Consider the following 19377-nt stretch of genomic DNA (forward strand, 5'->3'; position numbering starts at 1 on the left):
GACAGGGCTGGGCTCTGGAAGCACCTCTGAGGGCTGGCCGAAGTTGACAAAGGCATGGGGGGAGGCGGGGGAGGGAGAACTGTTCCAGATGAAGCAACGGGCAGAGGCCTATGCCTAAGGCTGCAGCAACAGGGGGCCCGGGAGGCCGGAGGGAGGCCGGAAGTGGCAGTGAGCGGGGCTGGTGACCAGAAAGGACAGGATGGGTGGGGAGGGGCCTGGGATCCTGTCACAGGTGTCAGCCATGGGTGGGGAAGATCCTCTGTCCCTTTTCATTCATCACATTTTTGCAGGGGAGAGTGGGGATGAACAAATGGGAATTACTGTAAGTTGTAAACACATCACGTATTCTGAGCTATTTTTAAATCCCCAAAGCTTGGTATTTCTGTGCCTCTACCACACAGTTGGCCCTAAAGCCTGGCTCAGAGTCTTTGCTGGCGCCCCAGTTCCCTCCCAAGCACCACGTCCTCAGTCCCTTCTCCTGGGCCCAGCCGCTGTGCTGCCCATGCTACTCTGCCTCTGTGTCTTTGCTCATGCTGTTCCCTCTGCTTGGAGGGCCCTCTCCCTGTCTTCATCTCCAAATCTTCACAGCTGAGCTGTCCTCCGAGCCCAGGTCAAATACCCCCATTCCAGTCGCCTCCCTGACCTTCCCCAACCCTGCCACTCCCTGCCAGACCCCATCTCTCCTTCCAAACCCCAGGATGTGTTCTCTTACTTTAGCTTGACATTTTTACTTTTGGTTTTCTTCAGACAGACAGATGTTGCCCCTGGTAGACAGCCTTGAAGCCCACAGGCAGGGGCAATCCATTCCATAAAACCCATGTGTGGTTTAAACATGTTAAGTTGAAAAATGTAGGGCCGCCTGGGTGGCTCAGTGGGTTAAGCCTCTGCCTTCAGCTCAGGTCATGATCTCAGGGTCCTGGGATTGAGCCCCGCATTGGGCTCTCTGCTCAACGGGAAGCCTGCTTCCCCCTCTCTGCCTGCCTACCTCTCTGCCTACTTGTGATCTCTCTCTCTGTCAAATAAATAAATACTATATTTAAAAAAAATAAAAGAAAGAAAAATGTAGGCAGTGAGCACAATAAAAATGATCTTTGGGGGGACCCTGTGCCACTTAGGAGCTGTGTGGCTGAGAACACGTCCCTGTGCCTCTCTGAACTCAGTCTCTCCATTTCTGGGACAGGGACAACTACCTGGACTTTCACAGGCCCTTGGGAAACCCGGAGGCTGCTTCAGCCTCTGCCTGCACTCCCAGCGAGTACCCCGTGGGTCTGCAGGAGATGTTAGCGGGGTCTGTTCTCTCTCAGCCGCTTCCAGCTGACTCTGCATCCCCTCTGGGCTTAGTTCAGGCCACAGGGTCACTCGGAAAGGCCCTGCGGGCTGTAAATAGCAGTCGTAAGTGACACTTGGTCCAGGCCGGGCCAGGGCTGCTGGACAGGTGCCCAGGGCTTTCTGGAGACACTGTGTGTTGACTCAGTTCTCTACTGGGCACCGGGCCTAGTGCAGGAAAGTGTGTGGGGAGCGCCGGGTCGCCTGTAATGAGGACACGCCTGGTCACATCAGCCCTGCCGTGGGTCCTGGCTCTGCTGTTGATGTCTGTGCAAGCGACCTTGGGGAAGCCACAGGCCCTCATACACCTGGGGTCAACTTACTTAAAACCTTTCTGAGGGATCTGTTCTCAGAGTGTAGCTAGACCCTCTTGAGGGCTCCTCTTCTGCCTCTGGAACTCTTCTTGGTCAGCACCCGGCCTGCTGAGAAGGTTCCTTGCTCTTCTGCACCCAGGACTGAGCATTCTCCAGCCCTGCGGGGAGCCTCGTTCTCCCACAGCCAGGTGGCACTTTGGCCCCATGCGCCTTCTCCCCGGCAGCCCTCCCTCTGCACGCTTTCGGGTCGGGGGGACCCCAGGTGGCTGACTTCAGCTCTGGGGAACACCTGCTGAGGTGCGGCACACGGTCCCCTGGGCTGAGCCCTGTCCCAACCCCAGTCACCCTCCCGGAGCCCACCCTTCACCATCACCACTTGCAGTAACGACAGCCCAAGTTTGCTGAGGGCCTGTTGTGCCACAGTACAGAATGGAGCACTAAGCTCTCCAAAACTGTCATTCCTGACCCTCGTCACCACCTGCTAAGTCACAGTTACCTATGTAGACACATACACACATGTGTCCAATCTGCAGATGAGAGGCTCAGAGGAGCAAAGGGACTTCTCAACTTAGGTCCTGAGGAGCAGAGCCGGGATTCAAAGCCAGCCCTACCGGCTCCAAATCTGTGTTCTTTCCTCCACACCCCATGCACTAGGGTGCCTGACTCTCGGCCACCTGCATGGCAAGCTCCTGGGGAGACCCTGCGGCTACCCTCACATGTGCCCAGGGTCAGGCCCTGAGTGGACCCCGCCTCAAATGCTTGTGCATGGAGATGCTACTGATGGTGATGCTTCCCCTGGGGCCCATGGTAAGGGCTGGACATCTCCCCCCTTTCCCTCTCTCCTTCCATGCTCTGGAGAACAGTCACCCGATCAGCAGCATCTTCTCCAGCCCTGAGAGCTAGAAGGGTGTGGGGGCCAGAGAGGAGCTTTGGGGATTGGGTGCCCTTCCTCTGCTGCCCACTGGCTGTGTGACCTTGGGCAAGTTACGTTACCTCTCTGATCCTCCACTGCCTTATCTGAAAAGAGGCATGACATTACGCACCTCGCTGATTTCTAGTAAGGGATAGAGGAGCCCCGCAATGACAGTTGTTCAGTCGTTACTATTGTTGCTGTTGTTGTCTCTCCGGAGCAGGAAATGGCTCAATAGTTGTGTTGAGTCCAGTAGCCACAGGCAAAGCTGTCCTCAGCAGCCCCATCAGACTGGAGACTTTCCACTTCACCTTGACCGTAAAGGTGATCTAAGGCTCCCATAGGCAAAGAGGTGCTGCTTCCTACCCCACCGGAAGATAAGTGTCTTCTGAAGCTGTGATCTTTTGAGGGTGAGACTGGGGGTCCCACACTCAGGGTACCTGGCTCCCGGAGAGGAAGGCTGTCAGGCATCTAAGGGCAAGGGATCGAGGCAACTGCCTTGTCTGAGGGACGGTGCTCAGCCAAGTGAGGAACTTTTCCAGGGAGTTAAGAAACTTCTCCATTCCCTTCATTTGCACTCGAGGGTTTCAAAAGAACCAGGTCCCTAGGAGCCTCCACCTCGTTTCATGTGCCGTGGGTCTGCTCTCTCCCGTCCAGCCCCTGGCCACAGTCAGCTTCACCGTGCTGGGGACACACGAAGTGTTCTCTGCTGACTGCCCCACGCACCTTGTCACCTCTGACAATTTCAATTTCATAGAAATGGCATTTCCAGAGGCCGGCTGAGCTGGGGCAGCAGTGCTCGGTGGGATCTTCATGGATGAGCTCTGATCGCCACGGTTCCCACCCTGCCTACCTCTCTGCAGAGTGTCTGTTCTATCTGTCTTGCTAAGAACTGTCCAGAGCGTTGAACTTTTTAACTGAAGGCCAGATGCCATGTGGTCATCAGGCAGGAGGTCGGACTGTCCTTGACCAGGCCATGCCTGCTTCCAGCTGCACTGTGACCCCTCCTTCCCACGCTCCCCTGGCCAGGGCACTAACTGGGCCACCGTGATGGCCTTGGGGTGAAGAGGATGGGCTGGAGAAAGACTCTGTGTCCCCAGTCAAAGCCAGCAAGGTCCCTCCAGCTGGTGGAGTCCTGGTTTGCGGCTTTCAAATGCAAATAACCAAATCCCTTTATTCTTAAACTTGGAATTCCCTTGAAAGCTGTTGCCCACTTTGTGCCCGTATTATCCTGATCGGGTTTCTAACGCTTTGGTTGACTTCACTGAGGCTTCTTCCTCCCCTGCATTTTCTTTCTCCGCACCTCGATCCTTCCGTCCTCCCGATTTCCATTTCGCAAGTAGTCTCACGTGGGTGGACAGCCGGAGTCTAAGACTGGTCGAGGTCCCTGTGGCATGGATCATGTTCATCATAGGGGAAACTGAAGCTGCTTCGGCCGCGTGATCACCATCAAAGTTTGGATGCTGGAATGCTTCACGTCCCAAGTCAGCAGCTCCGTCTTGTTCCTCACCACCATCACCTTGGCTGTGGTCGTGACCGGCTTCCCAGGGCACGGGCATCCCCGTCAGCATGTGTGGGATTGCTTTGCAGACCTGGCCACGGCGAGGGAGGAGGAGATGGCGGAACCTCCATCGTGACTGCCTGCTATTCCATCAGCCGTCCCATGGGTGGCCACAGATGGGTGGCATCACAGCACTGAACCATTGGCCTCCTTTCTGATCGGAAGGGAAGGGGACATCTCCAAGCTTCTCAGTCGATGGACAACTGGGCCATTTGGTTTTCCTTACATTGTTGAAGAATAAATTTAACTGTCATGAGGGCTATCATGGCCAAGTGCTAGAGGGAGAGAGCAAGTACTGACAGAGCCCTCTGTATGTGCTGGGTGCTGTTCTATGCACGTGACTTGGATTAACGAAGTTAACCTCGCAAGGACCCTGTGAGTGTGTACTATTACTTTTCAGCAATTTTTAAAAGGAAATGTATCATACATATAAAAAGCAATCCAAGTCCTAAGTATATAGTCCATGAGCTGAATATGCCCACGTCACTATGCTCTGTTAGTCCCAGCTCAAGAAATAGGACATCATTGCCATTTTACCGATGAAGAAACTGAGGTACAGAGAGGTTATGTAACCTGCCCAAGGTCACACAGCTAATGAGGGGCAGAGCCTGGCTTCAACCTTGGCAGTTCTGGCTCCTAGGCCTGATTCTCTTTACTGCTGCCGTTCTCTGCCCCTGGGAAAGCTGTTACTAGGGGGAGAGGACCAGGCTGAGAACTTGCATTGAGGGCGAGATAGGAATATACATCGCAGCCTTTTCTCACCTGATTTGCATCTCAGTGCATATATGTGTCTGCTCTGGAAACACTGACACTTCACAGATCACGAGCAAGGTGGCACAGTGGTCTTAGCCATTGACTCACAAGCATTAATCAGTCACTTAGTGTATACACGCAGTTCAGCCGCTGCTGCTAGAAGACGGCCTTGGTCAGCGACCCTTCTAGCCGCAGCCCCCGCGTGTGCTTCCAGAACACAGCCCTCACTGAACAGCCCTCCCCAGCCCCCGCCGCCTGCGAGACACAGGCCCAGCCTTTGTGTTGGCATCTGAGACTTTTCAAGCCAGCCTCAACACGACCCTCCCGCCTCAGTTCCTACCACGGGTCCTACAGAATTGTGCCGTGGCTTCCACAGTAGAATTCCTGGGAAAAGTGCCTATCACAGAGCGAGCACTCAACAGACAACAGCCCTCTCCCGTGATAAAAGCTGACCGCTCGAACCCTGGCTGACTTTCTTGTCGCTGCTTTTTCATCAAGAGTAAGGCAGGCATTCAGTCTCCAGGATCTGGTCCTGTCCCCATTCTGGGCTGGCTTCCTGTCTGGGGAACAAGGAAAGGAGGTGGGAAGAACTGAGACTAGAGTCCGGCTTCAGCTGGGCTGGTTCAGCCCCACCCAAGGGCCCTGGGGGTAGCAGCCCTTCCTTCTGACGAAGGACAACACGGAGGGGCCTGGGGCAGTCTGCGGAGGCCTCCAGCATCCATCCTGAGTGGCGTAGCCTGGGGCGATGGAAATGACAGGCCTGCAGGAGAGCAGTCTTGGGTGAACTGGCCCCCTTCGGAGACTGTCACATAGAAGAGGGGCACTAGCCGGAGCTCGGGCTGCAGGTGGGAGCACAGGCTGACCTCTTTAGCTTTAGTAGGAGAAGAGCTGCCCAGAAACCGTGAGACCCCCCAGGTACCCAGGCGTATGCAGCCCTGGGAGAGGGCGGAATGGGATCCTCCTGACCATGACCGCATCAGAGGCTGCACAAGGCCCCTCCTCCACCCTGAAGTCGGAGGTTTTAAGGTCCTTCCAAGCATGGATGTTCTATAAGAGTAATTTTCAATGTTTTGAAACCCACAGAGCTTTTTGCTACAAGGTTCAGTTTGCCTAGATGCCTCCTCTGAAAAACAGCTCAGTGTGGAGGGGGAGGCCTCTGGGAGTCCTGAGCACTGTATGAAAGTCATTGTTCTAGAACCCTGCAGGCCAGGGCCTGCCGAAAGCTGAAGCAGCTCCGTATCTGCGCACATCTAGGGAGTGAGCACCTCTTTGGCAGTTTCACTTCTCCGAACATGAGAGGCCCAGCTTCTGGCTTCCTGCCACTCTCTCCCTAATCTCCCTGTCTGGTCGGAAACAGGGCCTTTGGCCGCATTCTTTTGACCCCAGCTGGCATGGGCCCAGGCGCGGTGCCGGCTTGGTGGCTCTGGGTGTCTGCCCTTGGTCGTTCACTCCACAACATCTCCACGAATCGTACCAATGTCTTTAGAATCAAAGACGCCTCCTGGTCTTAGCTCTGGCCTGGTCAGTCCCCAGAACTGCTGCTGTTGCCCAGAAAGCTGATGCTGTCTGCTGATGTGCCCCCAAGAATGGAAACTCATTACAGTCAAACCAAGGAAATGGCCCAGAGGCACAAAGGCAAGCCTGTGAAATAGACAAGGACTTGCTCCAGTAGTGGAAGTCCTTCTGCAAGATGGAAACGAAGGCTCTTTGACCCGCTTCTCTCCTGCCTCTGTTATGCCAGCCGACCTCCAACCTGTGTCCTCTGTCCTCCCGCCTCTGCCCTGGCTCGGGCTCCCCACAGTTACCAAAGGAAAAGCATCTCTTCTGAGAAAACCACCTAAGACACACCCTGATCATCCAAAGCATTTTGTACATGATCGGAGTTACTGTTCCTCTTTGTTTCATGATCTTGAAGTATCTGTTCTTCACTCTGGAGACCAAGGTCCAAGTTTTATTTAGCTTTGTATTCCTGGCCCTGGTCCAGCCTCAGGCTCAGACCGGGCCTTGGTCACTACCGTTGAGTAAATACACAGAACACTGGCTTAAAATAGACAGCCCGCAGGTGGGCTCTGAGCCTGCGCTCCGGTTACAGACCGGCTATGGAATTCCTGGCCCAGCAGGCCTGTCCCTGGACCGTGCCTTAAGGGCCGCCTCAGCCCCAGATGTTGTGATGGAATGTCATCTCTGCAGAACCCCGAAGAAGGAGAGTCCAGGATGCCCCGAGAACCCGGTGGGCACGTCCCCCCGTGGCCCAGAGCTTGGCCTCCCTGGTTTACTTCTCATGGAGGGATGTGTTCCCTACCTCTTAGCAGCTGAGTATTTGTAACAGATACGCAGCTCAGTGGGCTGGACCACCGGCCCCTTGTTCCTCTTCCCGCATCCCTTCCTTTTGGGCTGCACCACGAGTGCAGCGTGTCTCTGCGGACACACTGATGGGCCCGCTGTGGCGGGACCTTTGGGGACACAGTGACCTCTGGGAACCGACTCTAACCTCACTTCGGGGAACACAGGCTCCCTGCAAAAGTGGGACTCAGAGCGGCAACGGGCACACCTTGCATCACCTCTTCCTCTTGCTTGGCATGATTATATGCAAATTCGGAGGATTGGTGAGGGTTTAATTATAAAATATTAATAATCTATGGAAAAGTCAGTAACAGAGCTGCAGAACAGCCTCAGAGAGCTTGGATTAGGAAGGTAACTTGAAGCCACAGAGTTCACACCCTCATTTAGAAGAAAAATGCAGCTTGGTGGAGAGAAAAGTCGTGGACTTGAAGGTCAGACAGGCCCCCCCCCTAGCTTCGTGACCTTGGGGAAATTACTTAGAACCAGAAGTTTAGCTCTGCGCCGAATCTGCCTCTTCTTCTATTTTATGTGCCTTGAATTGTCTTTTGAAACAGGTGATTTCAAGTGTTAGTCAGCATTGCATAGCAGTTAAGCACCTGAACTTTGTAACGTGTGACCTGGGATCAGATTCTCGCTCTGTTAACTTACTGGCTGTGTGGCCTTGAGCAGGTTACTTAACCTCTCTGTGACTCCAGTTTATCCTGTGTAAATGAGAATGATTAGAGCCCCTGTCTTAATGGGCTGCTATGCAGTTTAAATGAAGTAATGCATATGAAGCATCTAGAATAGTGTTGGGTACCCAGGAAAAGCTATATACGAGTAGACGCATATTATTAAAAATCTGTATTTGTGGTTTTCTTGAAAACCTGGAAGATCTGACAGCATCCTGCAACCCTTGGCTGGAAAGGTGTAACCCCTGTCCCTTTAGAGAGGGACTGTGTCCTGCCTTCCAGCCCACCTCAGCCCTTCCCCCCATGCCTCCTCTGCCCACTCAGTCATGTTGCCAGCCTCCCACCTTGTGCCCTGAGCCTCCCTTTGGTCAGGAATAAATATATTTATGTTTATTGGAATAAATATGAAATACTTAATGGATAACTATGTCCATCTTATAGCGCCATCATAGGAGTAAGCAGGCTTCACGGTGCTGGACGCGGCGTGGGTATGCAGCACCCTTGAACTTCCACCTGCTCCAGGCTCCCTCTGGCCTCTGGGCGAACAGTGCTAGTGACAGGGAGCTCACTCCCGCACAGAGCAGCTTCCTTGCTGAGTCTTCGTCATCAGCAGAGCCAAGCATGGCTCCCCTGTCACCGTGACAGACTCCGGGGTCTGGAGCGGAGGGTGCGCCGTGTACACTGAGCTCGGGGGAGCTTGGCGCAAGCTGCAGGCTTCAGAAAAGCCGCTGAAAAGTCTAGAGCCACAAGCGTTCCCAGTCAGACGGCTCAACATCCCTGGCAGCAGGATTGGAAGAGAAGGCAGGTCGTGCTGTGTCCTCTGTCCTCTGGGGTCAGACCTGGGGTCCAGGCTCTGCCTCACCACTCTGTAGTTGCCTTGTAGCTGTGGCAACACACTTGACCTGTCTGGTTCTGTTTCCTTCTCTATCAGAGGACTATAATAAGACTCCCTGGATCGGGGATTGCTTGAGATTCTCGCTCTTTCCTTTGAGTCCGTGAGTCTGACTGCTGCAGCGTAAGAGCAAAACCAGACCTGGCAGAGTCTGGCACCTCCACGCCCCTCCTGGCAGTCTTGCTCTTTGCTCAACCCAAGGCAGCAGAACCAAGAAGCTGCATCCAGGAGGCAGGGGTCTGGGACCCCCCTCTGGTGCTACCGCCACGGTCCAACCAGCCGTGCTCTGCACAGCTCCTTTGCTGTGTGGCCAGCCTGACTATGGGCCTCTGGTCTCGAGATCCCTCTAACCAAAGCATTCTGGACTCCACAGAAATAGCTATCCGTCTAGGACAAAACTTAACATTTCCGACACTGGCTAACACCTCTGGCTTGTCAGGGGAGCAGAAGACAGGCAGGTGGTAGGGCTCAGAGAAATGACTCCCTATCCCGGGAGCCGTGAGTCTGCTGCAACCACGCTTGTCGGCAGGGACTGTCTGTGGCCTCCAAATTGGTGGAGGGGCAGGGGGGTGTCACTTCCCCCTCTTAGTCAAGGGCAGCCTTGGGGCAATGGGGAGGAGCCAGCAGACCTGGGAGGCAGAACTGTTCCCCTCAGGGCCCCACCACGGTTTTCTGGTTTCCTGCCCTGGCTTTCTGCAAGGCATTTTTCTGTAGCTGTCAACACCTGTGGGTCCCACCCAGAGCTGGCGGCCCTTTCAGGAAGGGCTGGGTAGAGAATGATGCTGTTCTTCTTTGTCTGCCGTGTCGCGGGCCCCTGGGAATCCTGGAGAAGGAAAGTGCTAAGGAAACATCAACATCATCGAAAAGTATTTGTGCAGCACGTCTGTGCGGGGCTGGGGAGCTGGGGGGAGAGCTCACTGACTGGCTGACTCGGCCACGTCACTGAAACTCCTGGGGCCTTGGTTCCCTTTTCCGTAAAATGAGGACAATGGTAAAAGGCTGATGCGAGGACCGGTTGAGGTCAGGCATGTGACAGGGCTTGGCGTATCTTAGGGCAATGAAGATTGACTGTGTCCAAGGAGTAGGACTGATTGATGCAAGGTCACCCAACAAATTTGAACAGCAGCGGGAACTCGGACCCAGGTCTCGTACTGACCTGTGAGCAGAATAGTTCTTACCAGGGACTGGAGAGAGTTCGGCCTGTCCATCGTGGCTAGGAGGTACTGACTAGGAGGGACTGGCTAGGTGCCATGCCTGTGGAGAGGCCACTGCATTGTGTTGAGCCTACGTTCTAGCCTCATAGAGAGAGGATGTCATGGCTGAGAGTCTGATTAGAGCAGTCCCGGAAAGAAGGCCTTGGTCTGGCTTTCTTATGGGCAGCTGAGGAGTGCTGAGCCCTTGCTGGGGGTCGGGTGCTGTGCTTAGTCCTGGGGATGTACCAACAGCTGGGATAATAGGGACTACACACGTTGAGAAGGCCATCCCAGTGCACGCAGCTTGACCGTGCCGTGAAGGAGGAGCGGGGGGGACCCCCAGGCTCAGAGGTTTAAGAGAGGGCTCCGGAGGAAGGGAGCTTTTGGCAAAGCCCTGAAGGAGCCGAGGAGCTGGGCAGGTGTAGGGGGGTGGTGCTGGGGAGGGCAGAAGGCTGGAGGAAAGGGCCTTTGTGGCTCCCAGTGAGGTTTGGCATGGTTGGTGGGAAGGTGCAGGGGTCAGGGCTCTGGAGAGGTAGCCGGCCTGGTGGCATGCCCGTGCAGGGACAGGGCCTTATCCTGACGGAGGTGGAGGAGCATCTCCCCAGGCTGGGAGGAGCATGACAGAGCATGTCAGGGCCCACTCCCTCCACTGCTCTCGTGTGGAAGAGAGGAAGACTTGGCCACCGGCTTCACTAGCCATACACGTGTGTGTTCTGCTTGTGGAGACCGGTGCCCAGGAGGAGAGGGTGCTGGAGAGGGGATGTGGAAACGTGCTTCTGGGTGTGCAGGGCGGGAGGGGCCTGACCACCACCAGGAGAGAGACTGAGGGGACACCTGGATGCACAGCAGGGAGTCAGACGTGGAGAGCACAGGGAATCCATTGGCGTTCAGGTGGAAAGTCAGGCGTGTGCAGAGGGCGTAACCTGGGAAGGGTGAGGGGAGAAGAGTGAGGGCTGGAGCCTGGGGAGTGGCAGCAAGGGAAAGGGGTAAGGGAGGAGCCTGCAGCTAAGCATCGCCAAGCCAGGCAGGAGCCTCTAGAAAGCGGGCAAAAGGGCAGACAGGAAAAGGCAGCTGTCCTTTGGATTTAGCAACATGTGACCTTGGCAAGGACAGCTGGCCAGGGAAGCAGAATCATGGCGACTCAGGAGTGGGCATGGGGAGGAGGCAGGGAGAGCAGACCTGGGCTGCCCTTCCCTGGTTTGGGCTGAGAAAGGGAGCAGAGGGAGCAGTAATGGAGTAGGTTGGGGTCCAGCAAGGCTTTGAGGTTGGTTGGTGGGTTTGTTGGTTGACTGGTGAGCGTGTGGTTCATGATGGCAGAATGTGCCAGAAGGCAGAGGCTGTGGAGCTGTTGGGGAAGAAGAGGCTGGTCCTGAGCTGGTGGGGAGGATCCGGCCCACACTGGATGGCGGCCCCATGCCTGACCTTGGGCTGGGCCCTTTGGGAACCACAGAGTGTTGAGCTGTACGAATCCCAGTCTCAGCCTTCAAGGAGTAGAGAAGTCATAGGCTCTGGGCCATTCAGCCAGGACCACGCTCTTCAAGTCCTGGGGCCCCTCCTCCTCCTGGGGCCCTTCCTCCTAGGGAACCATCCTTCTCCAGGACATTGGAGCAGGTGGCTGCTGCCGCTTCAGTCCCGTTCTCTTGGCTTCCAAACCTCCTGAGCTCCCAGGAAGTTGCTGCTTGGGGGGTAGGTGTGTTGGGGCTGTGTTTCTGCCCCCCAACATTGGGGAGCCTCCTAGACCCTCACACTACCCTCTTCTCTTTTTCAATCCTCTCCTGAGCCGTCGTCTTCCTCCCTACAAATCCGCACATCCCGTCGTGAGTCCCGAGGATTTCCAGCCATGCCCTGGGCATCTCTTCACGTCTTCCTCATGGGCATCTCACTCTCAGCAAAGGCTTGGGGTCCTGCATCACTCCTCTCCATGCCCACGGGTGGTATCACTTGAGCCAGCCACATTGAATACTTTGATCTTGGTTTCTGCCTCATTGTGACCCTTACCCCATCCGATGGCCCTCTGTCCTAAAACACGCGCTTCTTGTGGGAACTCGAAGTCTCTTCCCCCTCCAGACCATTCCTCTTGGTGCCAGGGAATCATCTTTTCTCTGAGCCTTTATCTTTGATCAAGTCTAAACTTCTTAGCGTGGCGTTCAGGGCTGATGGGGATGGAGATCCTGTCCGTCCTGCCCATCCCACCTTATCTGCTCTCCCCACCAAGTCCATCAGGCCTTTTAACCCCTCTTGCCTTTGTTTCTGGTCCCTGCCTAGAGTTCCCCCTTCCTGCCTCCATCTCTCACAGTCCTCTCTGGGCCCTCCAAGCCCCCTTGTGCTCCCCAACAGGTTATATACACCTTCCATGGCCAAGGCACCCAAATCAAGGCACAACCCTCGAAAGTTCAAACAGAGTTTTTTCTATGTGTATGTGTGTGCACACCTGTGCCTTTCTTCACACATGCAAGCGTGAGCCAGGGAAGACCACTTGTGGTCTAAGCTTGCTGTGGGGAAGAACTAGGGGGTCTGAGAGCAGCCACAGGTCACAGACTCTAGTACTGACACTGAGTTGGCTCGAGCATAGGGCAGGGTCCAGATACAGGAGGATCAGAGTGGCGGTGGGCCTAGCTCATAATGCCCAGCACAGCAGTTGGGGGGAGGGCAGGGGAGCACCGAGGGACGCCTTTGACATTGGATGTTGGAGGGGAGGGGGTGTCATGGACCCGTCAGGCTGGGCCGAGTGGAGGTTAGGATCCAGTTGGCAGAGCCTCCAGTGCCAAGAAGAAACCAATCCATTCTCACTTCTTTCTTCTCCGGCTGGGAAAAGGGAGCCCACTCCGTCTTAGACTGCGTTCCGGGGGGCCATAGAGGGACTCAGGACTTAAAATCAGGGTGTGGTTTGGGTCCCTGGTGGCCCTGAGGCATCCTGCTGCGTGAGGGTGAACCATTGTCTCCGGGGCTTGCCCATAGAGGGTTCTTCATAAGAGTGATAAGAATCATCTCTCCCTGTCACACCCACGGCCCTCCCCTCCTCCCCTTGAACATAAGATGTCACTTTGCCCTGGATCAGGTGAAAGTCGGCCCCTCCGCGGAGAACAGGGTGCCCACCACCAGCTGGTCAGGGCCTCTAAGGAGGGAAGGTGGTTTCAGACAACAGGAGAGGCACTGGTTGGCCAAAAGGAGCTGACAAATACCAGGGCCCTCAGGGACTCGTGGAGAGCAGTGCGTGTGTGAGAGTGTGTGTGTGAGTGTGTGGAGGCGGTAGGTGTGAGTGTGTATGTGCGTATGGCTATGTGTGTGTGTGTGATCACTCCGTCACCGCCTGCTGGCTCCCTCCCATAGAGTCCCCTCTTTCAGGTCATCCTGTGACATCCTCTTAGCCAGAAGCTGATGGTCCCTAGAGAGCAGGACTGAGTCCCAGCTGCTGTCCCCACTGCCTCGCCTTCTCCTAGCCACCTCCCTGCCCCCTGTGCCTGCCCCGAGTTTGAGAGCCAAGACCACTGGGCCAGGACCTATTGTGTAGCCTGAGTGTGGGGCACAGGCAGGCCCCTTGCTGGGTGCTAGGGGGCATGCTCAGGAGGCCGAGAGGCTGCACCTCCCCTAAGGCGCCCATGCCGTCAGACCCCCCCTGCCCCCCGGCCTCATGCATCGGAAGGCTCTTGTCCTGGAATCACACCAGGAACCAGCCTCCCAGTCCCAACAGAGCCTTTCCTGCCTCAGTGGGGAGATGGGCGCCGCTGTAGCATCAGTGACAGCGAGGCATTCTGATGAGGATTGTAGCGTGTGAGCCTCGTGGGCTTCCTTCTTGGTGGAAATAAGACCATTCTGGTTCAGGTCCAAGAGCCCTGGTGGCTCTGAGGCCTGGCAGGCAGGCTGGCTGCCCCAGGAGCTGCCCTAGGAAAGCTTTGGGCCCTGATGCGGTGACCCCGGAGGGTCCCTGGGAGCAAGGTGATTGGAATCTGGGTCCTGAGAGCTTTACAGCTCATGAGGAGATGTGGTCGGGGAGAGTGCGCAGGACTCTTGGTTTCTGACTCTCCAAATAGGGACGCGACAGCGGTCCCGCATACCTCCTGTCACCCCGGTGTCCTGGCGGCTTCCGAATGGGCTGTTTTAGCACTTGTTGCCCCTCCTGGGAGATGGGCAGGCTTTGGAGCAGGCAGGTTCAGATCCTAGGTCCATACCTTTCTGGCTGCGGGACTTTGAGCATTAGGCTCTTAAGAGCTCATGCTCATGGTTGTGATTTAATTTGTGTAAAGTGTGGGCCCAGAGGGAGCCCTCGGCAAATGGTAGCCGCTGGAGCCGCTGGAGTGTGGTTGTCACCTTCCCTCACCCGCGTTGTGACTCTGATGGCCCAGAGGGGCCGTCCTTTGCAGGCAGAGCCTGGGGCCAAGGCTGGCTCTGGGGCAGAGGCGCTCCGTGAACCTGTGGCTTCCCTTCCCGGCAGGAAACACAGGACCTGCTGCCTCTGGAGGGAAGAGAGGGGGCAGCTGTATGCGGCCGAGGCACGGCAGGTGCAAGGGGTCCATGGTGGATCCCCAGGGCGACTCCCTGCCCCCTGCCCCCACACGGTTCTCTCTGGTCTATGTCCTTCTCGCCCAGTATCCGTGAAGGGCTGGAGGTACCTAGGAAGCGTGTGCGTCTTCTGAGGTGGGAACCAGCCTCTTCTCCTCCTTTTTTTTTTCTCCTTTACCATGACGCCTGTTGCTCATAGGTACAAATCAAACGAAGAGTATGTATATGTGCGAGGCCGCGGCCGAGGGAAATATGTTTGTGAGGAGTGTGGAATTCGCTGCAAGAAGCCCAGCATGCTGAAGAAACACATCCGCACCCACACTGACGTCCGGCCCTATGTGTGCAAGCACTGTCACTTTGCTTTTAAAACCAAAGGTAAGAGACAGTCAGCTGGAGCACTGCCCCGGCCCACTGTAGGGAGCTCCCCTCTGGGAGCCCTAGCTCAGAGCTCAGAGGCCCGGACCTGCTCTGCCTGGGGCCTGGGCCCCTCCCTGTCCCCCCACTGCCCGGGCTCCCCAGCGGCCAGCTGTGCAGCCCGCTCCAGACGGGGCCGTGGCAGCTCCCCCCCCAACCCCGCACCCCCCAGATGCCCCAGCCTGTCCTCTTGAATCCCACACAGCCCCTCCGCCTGCCTGCTTCCGTGGCCGCCAGGTGGCGCTCTTGCACACGGTTCCTGGTTTTGATTTTCTCTCCTCACCACCACCCACCCCACCCCCCCACCCCCCCCACCCCCCCACCCCGCCCCGTCCTGCTGCATGTCTCCTTCGCCCTCGATCCACCGAGCCTGTCTCCTTCGCCCTCGATCCACCGAGCAGGCGAGCTCTAGCATCCACACTTGTCACCACCACTTTTGCGTTCGGAACTCCATTCCACTCCGAGCCACATAGAACACTCACATGGTCACTTCTCATGGCAGAGCTCGCCCCTGCCTCCACCCCCCTCACCCCTCAGACCATGTTCACGCCCACCCACCCGGCCCCTCTGCAGCTCTCAGCCCAGGCCCACTCGCCTCCCCCCTGCCCTGGCTGGTGGCCCCGACCTGTGGCCCCAGCCACACCCCAAGGCAGGCTCAGCACGGGCTCTAGCTGTCGCCTGAGAAAGGAAGAAGTGTCCCGCTGCAGCTGCCCGGACCCTGGGGTGAACAAGTGGGGCCTAGTCCCTGGGACTTGGACCAGGCTCCTACCTGCGCCGTTCCCGCAGGCCAGGCAGGGAAGACGCGGTGGCTTGCGCATCGCTTCCTGGTAGCTGAGCAGAGGGACAGAGGGGAAGCCGAGGAAGGGCTGGGGCTCTCAACCCCCCTGATGGCTTCAGCCTCTTGTGCTTTGCAGATTCTTGGGTCAGGATTTGGGCATGAGGGCCCTGCCTCCTCCTTTGAGCAAGTGGGGGGGCCCCTATGCTGGCCCCCACTGGAGCCGTGTGGCGTTTCCGCAGACAGAACCCAAGAGCAGATTCAGCTGTGCCCTGGTCGATCTTTCTTCTGTTGGTCAAGCTGCTCCCAGCCAGAGAGGCCAGACCAAGCCCTGCAGAGTTCACCAGCCTTCCTCCCTTCCTCTTCCTCTTGCTGGCCCCCTTGGCTCTCTCTGGACTGGGTCCGGGGGCAGCTTACCACATCCCCGGGCTCCTGGCCCCTCTCTGCCCGAGCTCCATCTCTGCTCGCCTAACCCCATTCACCGACCCCTGCCCTCCTCTATCCTCTGGCTGTCCTTCTCAGGGGGCCTCAAACTTTCCCACCTACATTTTGGGTGGCATGGAGGCACCCTCTCTCCCACTTTCTTTCTCCAATCTTCTTCTCCCTTGGCGTCTCATAAACAATGTTCCAAAGGGTCCCCAGAGAGGACAGGTAGACCTGGTACCTGGCCACCCACTTCACGGGTGCGTCTAGCCCCAGAGTCCTGCTATGTCCAAGGCAGCACAACCCAGCGTGCCTTGGCCCTGGATGTAAGCTCTGTCCCCGCTGTGTCCCCTACAGCCCCACTCCCTCTGGCCTTAGGCAGCCAGTGGAACTTTATGGAGGAAGAGAGATAGAAATAGTTGACTGATAATTTGGTAACAGAATAAAAAGCCACTTGTCCAAAACACCCTTGAAGAAAGTCAGTCCCCGCAAACCAAGTGACTGCTAACACTAGAGCTGTACTACGAACCCAGGACCCCCACCTCAGGGCATCACCCCCATCATCTTCCTCTCAGTGAGCAGATCCTCCTTCTCTGGAAGGAGTGGCAAACTCGGGCGGCCTATCGGGTGGCCTCCAGAGTGGGTCGCCGCGGCTGCCCCTGTTTCCAGGCTGTTCAGGGACCAGCCCGTTCTGCTCTCAGAGTGAGGACCCCAGTCCTGAGAGTACATCCCAGCGCAGGGTTACCCAGAGTTCACCTGGGCCCAGCACTGAGAGGACCATCTTGGGGAGCCTTCCCCCTGCCATGTGAGACTAGAAAAACCCATCTAGGTTCCCACCCAGAGCACTCTCTCCAAAGACGGTCCCTTCCAGCTTCCCCTGCCTTTTTGGAGAGAAAAGGTTTGGTCCCTGGCACGAACATCTCTTTTCCAGAGCTCTTTTCACTAGAGGCCATGCCAAGCCTGTCCGCAGTCCCTTCCTGGGTCCCTCTGGACTGGCATGGAGCCCCGGAGGGGCCGGAGGGCATAACCTGAGCAGAGGGGCAGCAGACACTCCGCACGCCCCGGGCTGTGGAGTCCTGGGTGTGCAGGCTCGCCCACACTGCCTGCAGGCCAGGCCCAGGAGGGTCAGTTCCCAGCCAGTGATCAGGGAGCGTTCTGAGCTCTCTTCAAATGCTCATAGAGGCTTCTGGAAGACCACACCTTCAGAGCCAAAGCAGGAAGCGGATCTGAAATGGCGGCATCTCTAACTGTGACTGCAGAGAGGGGCCGGTCGGGGGTGGGTGGTGGGCGGCTGCAGCAGAGGAAGCTTGCTCTTGGCTGTCTCTGCGCACAGGGACTGAGGGAAGCCGCGGGACGCTGAGGCTCCTGGTTTTCCAGGGCCCCGTGTCTTCCCGGAGGGGTGGGCCTTCAGCCATCACTCAGGAACCTCCGGCACCTCCTCTAAGGCTCTCGGCTTCCTTCAGGCTGCCGTACCCTCCCTCCCCTCTCACCCTTGGGCTCTGGCTGGGCCCAGTGGTCCTTGGGACGCCCCCCACCACCACCTGGCTGCGCCCAGGCCCAGGGAGCCCTTCCTGTCTGTCTCTGTCTGCCTGTCTGTGTCTCTGTCTCCGTGTCAGACATTGCGGCGGCAGCTTGGACTCCTGGGTGGGAGCAGAGGCGTCTCAGGGGGTCATGTGGGAAAGGCTGCCACGATGTCCCTGTGGAGGTGTGGGCATCCCCTTTCCTCTTCTCAGATGGTTCCCAGACGCCAGCGGGGTGGCAGTGCCATGTACAGGCCCTTGCGCCGGTCGCCGCAGGGGACAGCGATGACAGCTGTGGGCAGGCGTCAGTCTGTCAGGCCCTCAGGGGCCGAAGGAGGGCGAGGGGTCAAAGCTGAATGAGGCAGAGCCCTTGGCCGGTGCCCTCGGCGGGGGTCCCACCTCTCTTCCAGACATGCATCATTTTCCATCCACTTGCCTTTCCTCCTTCATTCCAGGACTGGGGGGTCTTTGGGTGGGGGCTGGGACGACTGTGAGAAGCTGTGGACTCGGCCTGGCAAGCTGAGGCTCTGCCCCTCGACAGAGAAGGGGTGTCCGAGCCGAGAAAAGATGCCTGCCGCCATGGGGTACACCTCCCTGCATTCACAGAAGAGCCCCAGGGAGGGGAGGTCAGGGAGGGCACCAGGTGACACTCAGGGCTGCTCAGTCAGCCTCGTCTCCTGTCACCCACACCACATGGTCTGTCCCGGCAGGGTCCCCTCAGACTCCCCGACTCCTCCCTGCAGCCTCCAGGGGCCACCGGCACCTTCTCCTGGGAGCCCCCGAGCCCAGACCAGAGGGTGAAGCCATTCGCCCCCTGTCCCCCACGACCAGCATGGCCTGTGGCAGAATCCCTGGCACCCAGTCTGGAGGGGTGGTCACGCGGGCAGGGGTGGGTTCTTGGCTCGGGAGGGAAGGGGGTCCCATGAGGTGAGCATCAGCTCCTCCCAGCACCCCCGAGAGGTAGGTGTGACTTCAGAGTTGCCGCAACGGGGAACTCAGAAGGTTAAGAAGCCTGCCCGGGAGCACGCAGCTAGCCAGCAGGGGGGCCCAAACTCAGACCCTGGCTGGCAAGCTCCTGGGCCAGCCTGAGTCGATTCTGCTAGCGTGCGGCGAGCGAGACCCCTGGAGCCCCGGAACCTGCTTCTAGACGGGGTTAGCTCTACTAACCCACCTGCTGGGAGGTCACGGTGCTGGTCCGTGGGAGCCCTCCCGGGGCGTCCCAGCAGCTGAGACAGTCAGTAATCATGTCCAACAGCGTCACTGCCCCGAGTTAGAGCAGAAACAAGAAGCCACCCTCCCCCGCCCGGGGCCGGTGGTGCTTGGGTTACGAGGTCTGGGAGGTTCCTTCCAACCCTTCGCTTCTGTGGTGAGGAGAGCATTGCCCCCGTGTGGTGACTGTGCACCCGTTGTGTGCTCGGTACCTACCTTGGCTGAAAAGAGACCTAAACCTTCCTGATGGAACATGCATGATGAATAGTGTCCTAGCCAGGATGGCAGTGTGCACAGTCCTCTGTGGTCTGGGGACAGTGGGCCAGTCCCAGAACCTCAGGAGACTACGGATATCTTGGGCCCCTGGAAGACCCCAGCTGCCTTCACTAGCCCTCGACATCCTACTCAGGGCTTACTTGCTCATGACAGGGAGGGCAGAGGCCCCCAGTGTTAGATAGGGACCTCTGGAGACCCTCTGGCCCCAGTGTGCCTCTTGAAGTTATGACTCTGCTTTCCCTTTGGCCAGGAGTAAAAGATCCAGGTTTCTGTCTGGTTATAGGAGGAGACTCTGAG

At 57.3% G+C, this 19377-nt stretch overlaps 1 protein-coding gene across 2 annotated transcripts in view; it reads left to right on the plus strand.

Moving 5' to 3' along the window:
- HIVEP3 (HIVEP zinc finger 3) overlaps window positions 1-19377 on the plus strand; it is a gene marked incomplete at its 5' end in the record, with an annotated part of 56731 nt that overhangs the window by 27913 nt on the left and 9441 nt on the right. For both annotated transcript variants that reach the window (XM_080802163.1, XM_080802162.1), the window contains one exon: window positions 14663-14838. In XM_080802163.1, the coding sequence (XP_080658289.1) occupies window positions 14663-14838 (176 nt within the window). The remainder of the gene's footprint in view (window positions 1-14662; window positions 14839-19377) is intronic.

This window comes from Martes martes (assembly GCF_963455335.1).
Source record: "Martes martes genome assembly, chromosome: 4".
In the NCBI taxonomy this organism is placed as follows: Eukaryota; Metazoa; Chordata; class Mammalia; order Carnivora; family Mustelidae; genus Martes; species Martes martes.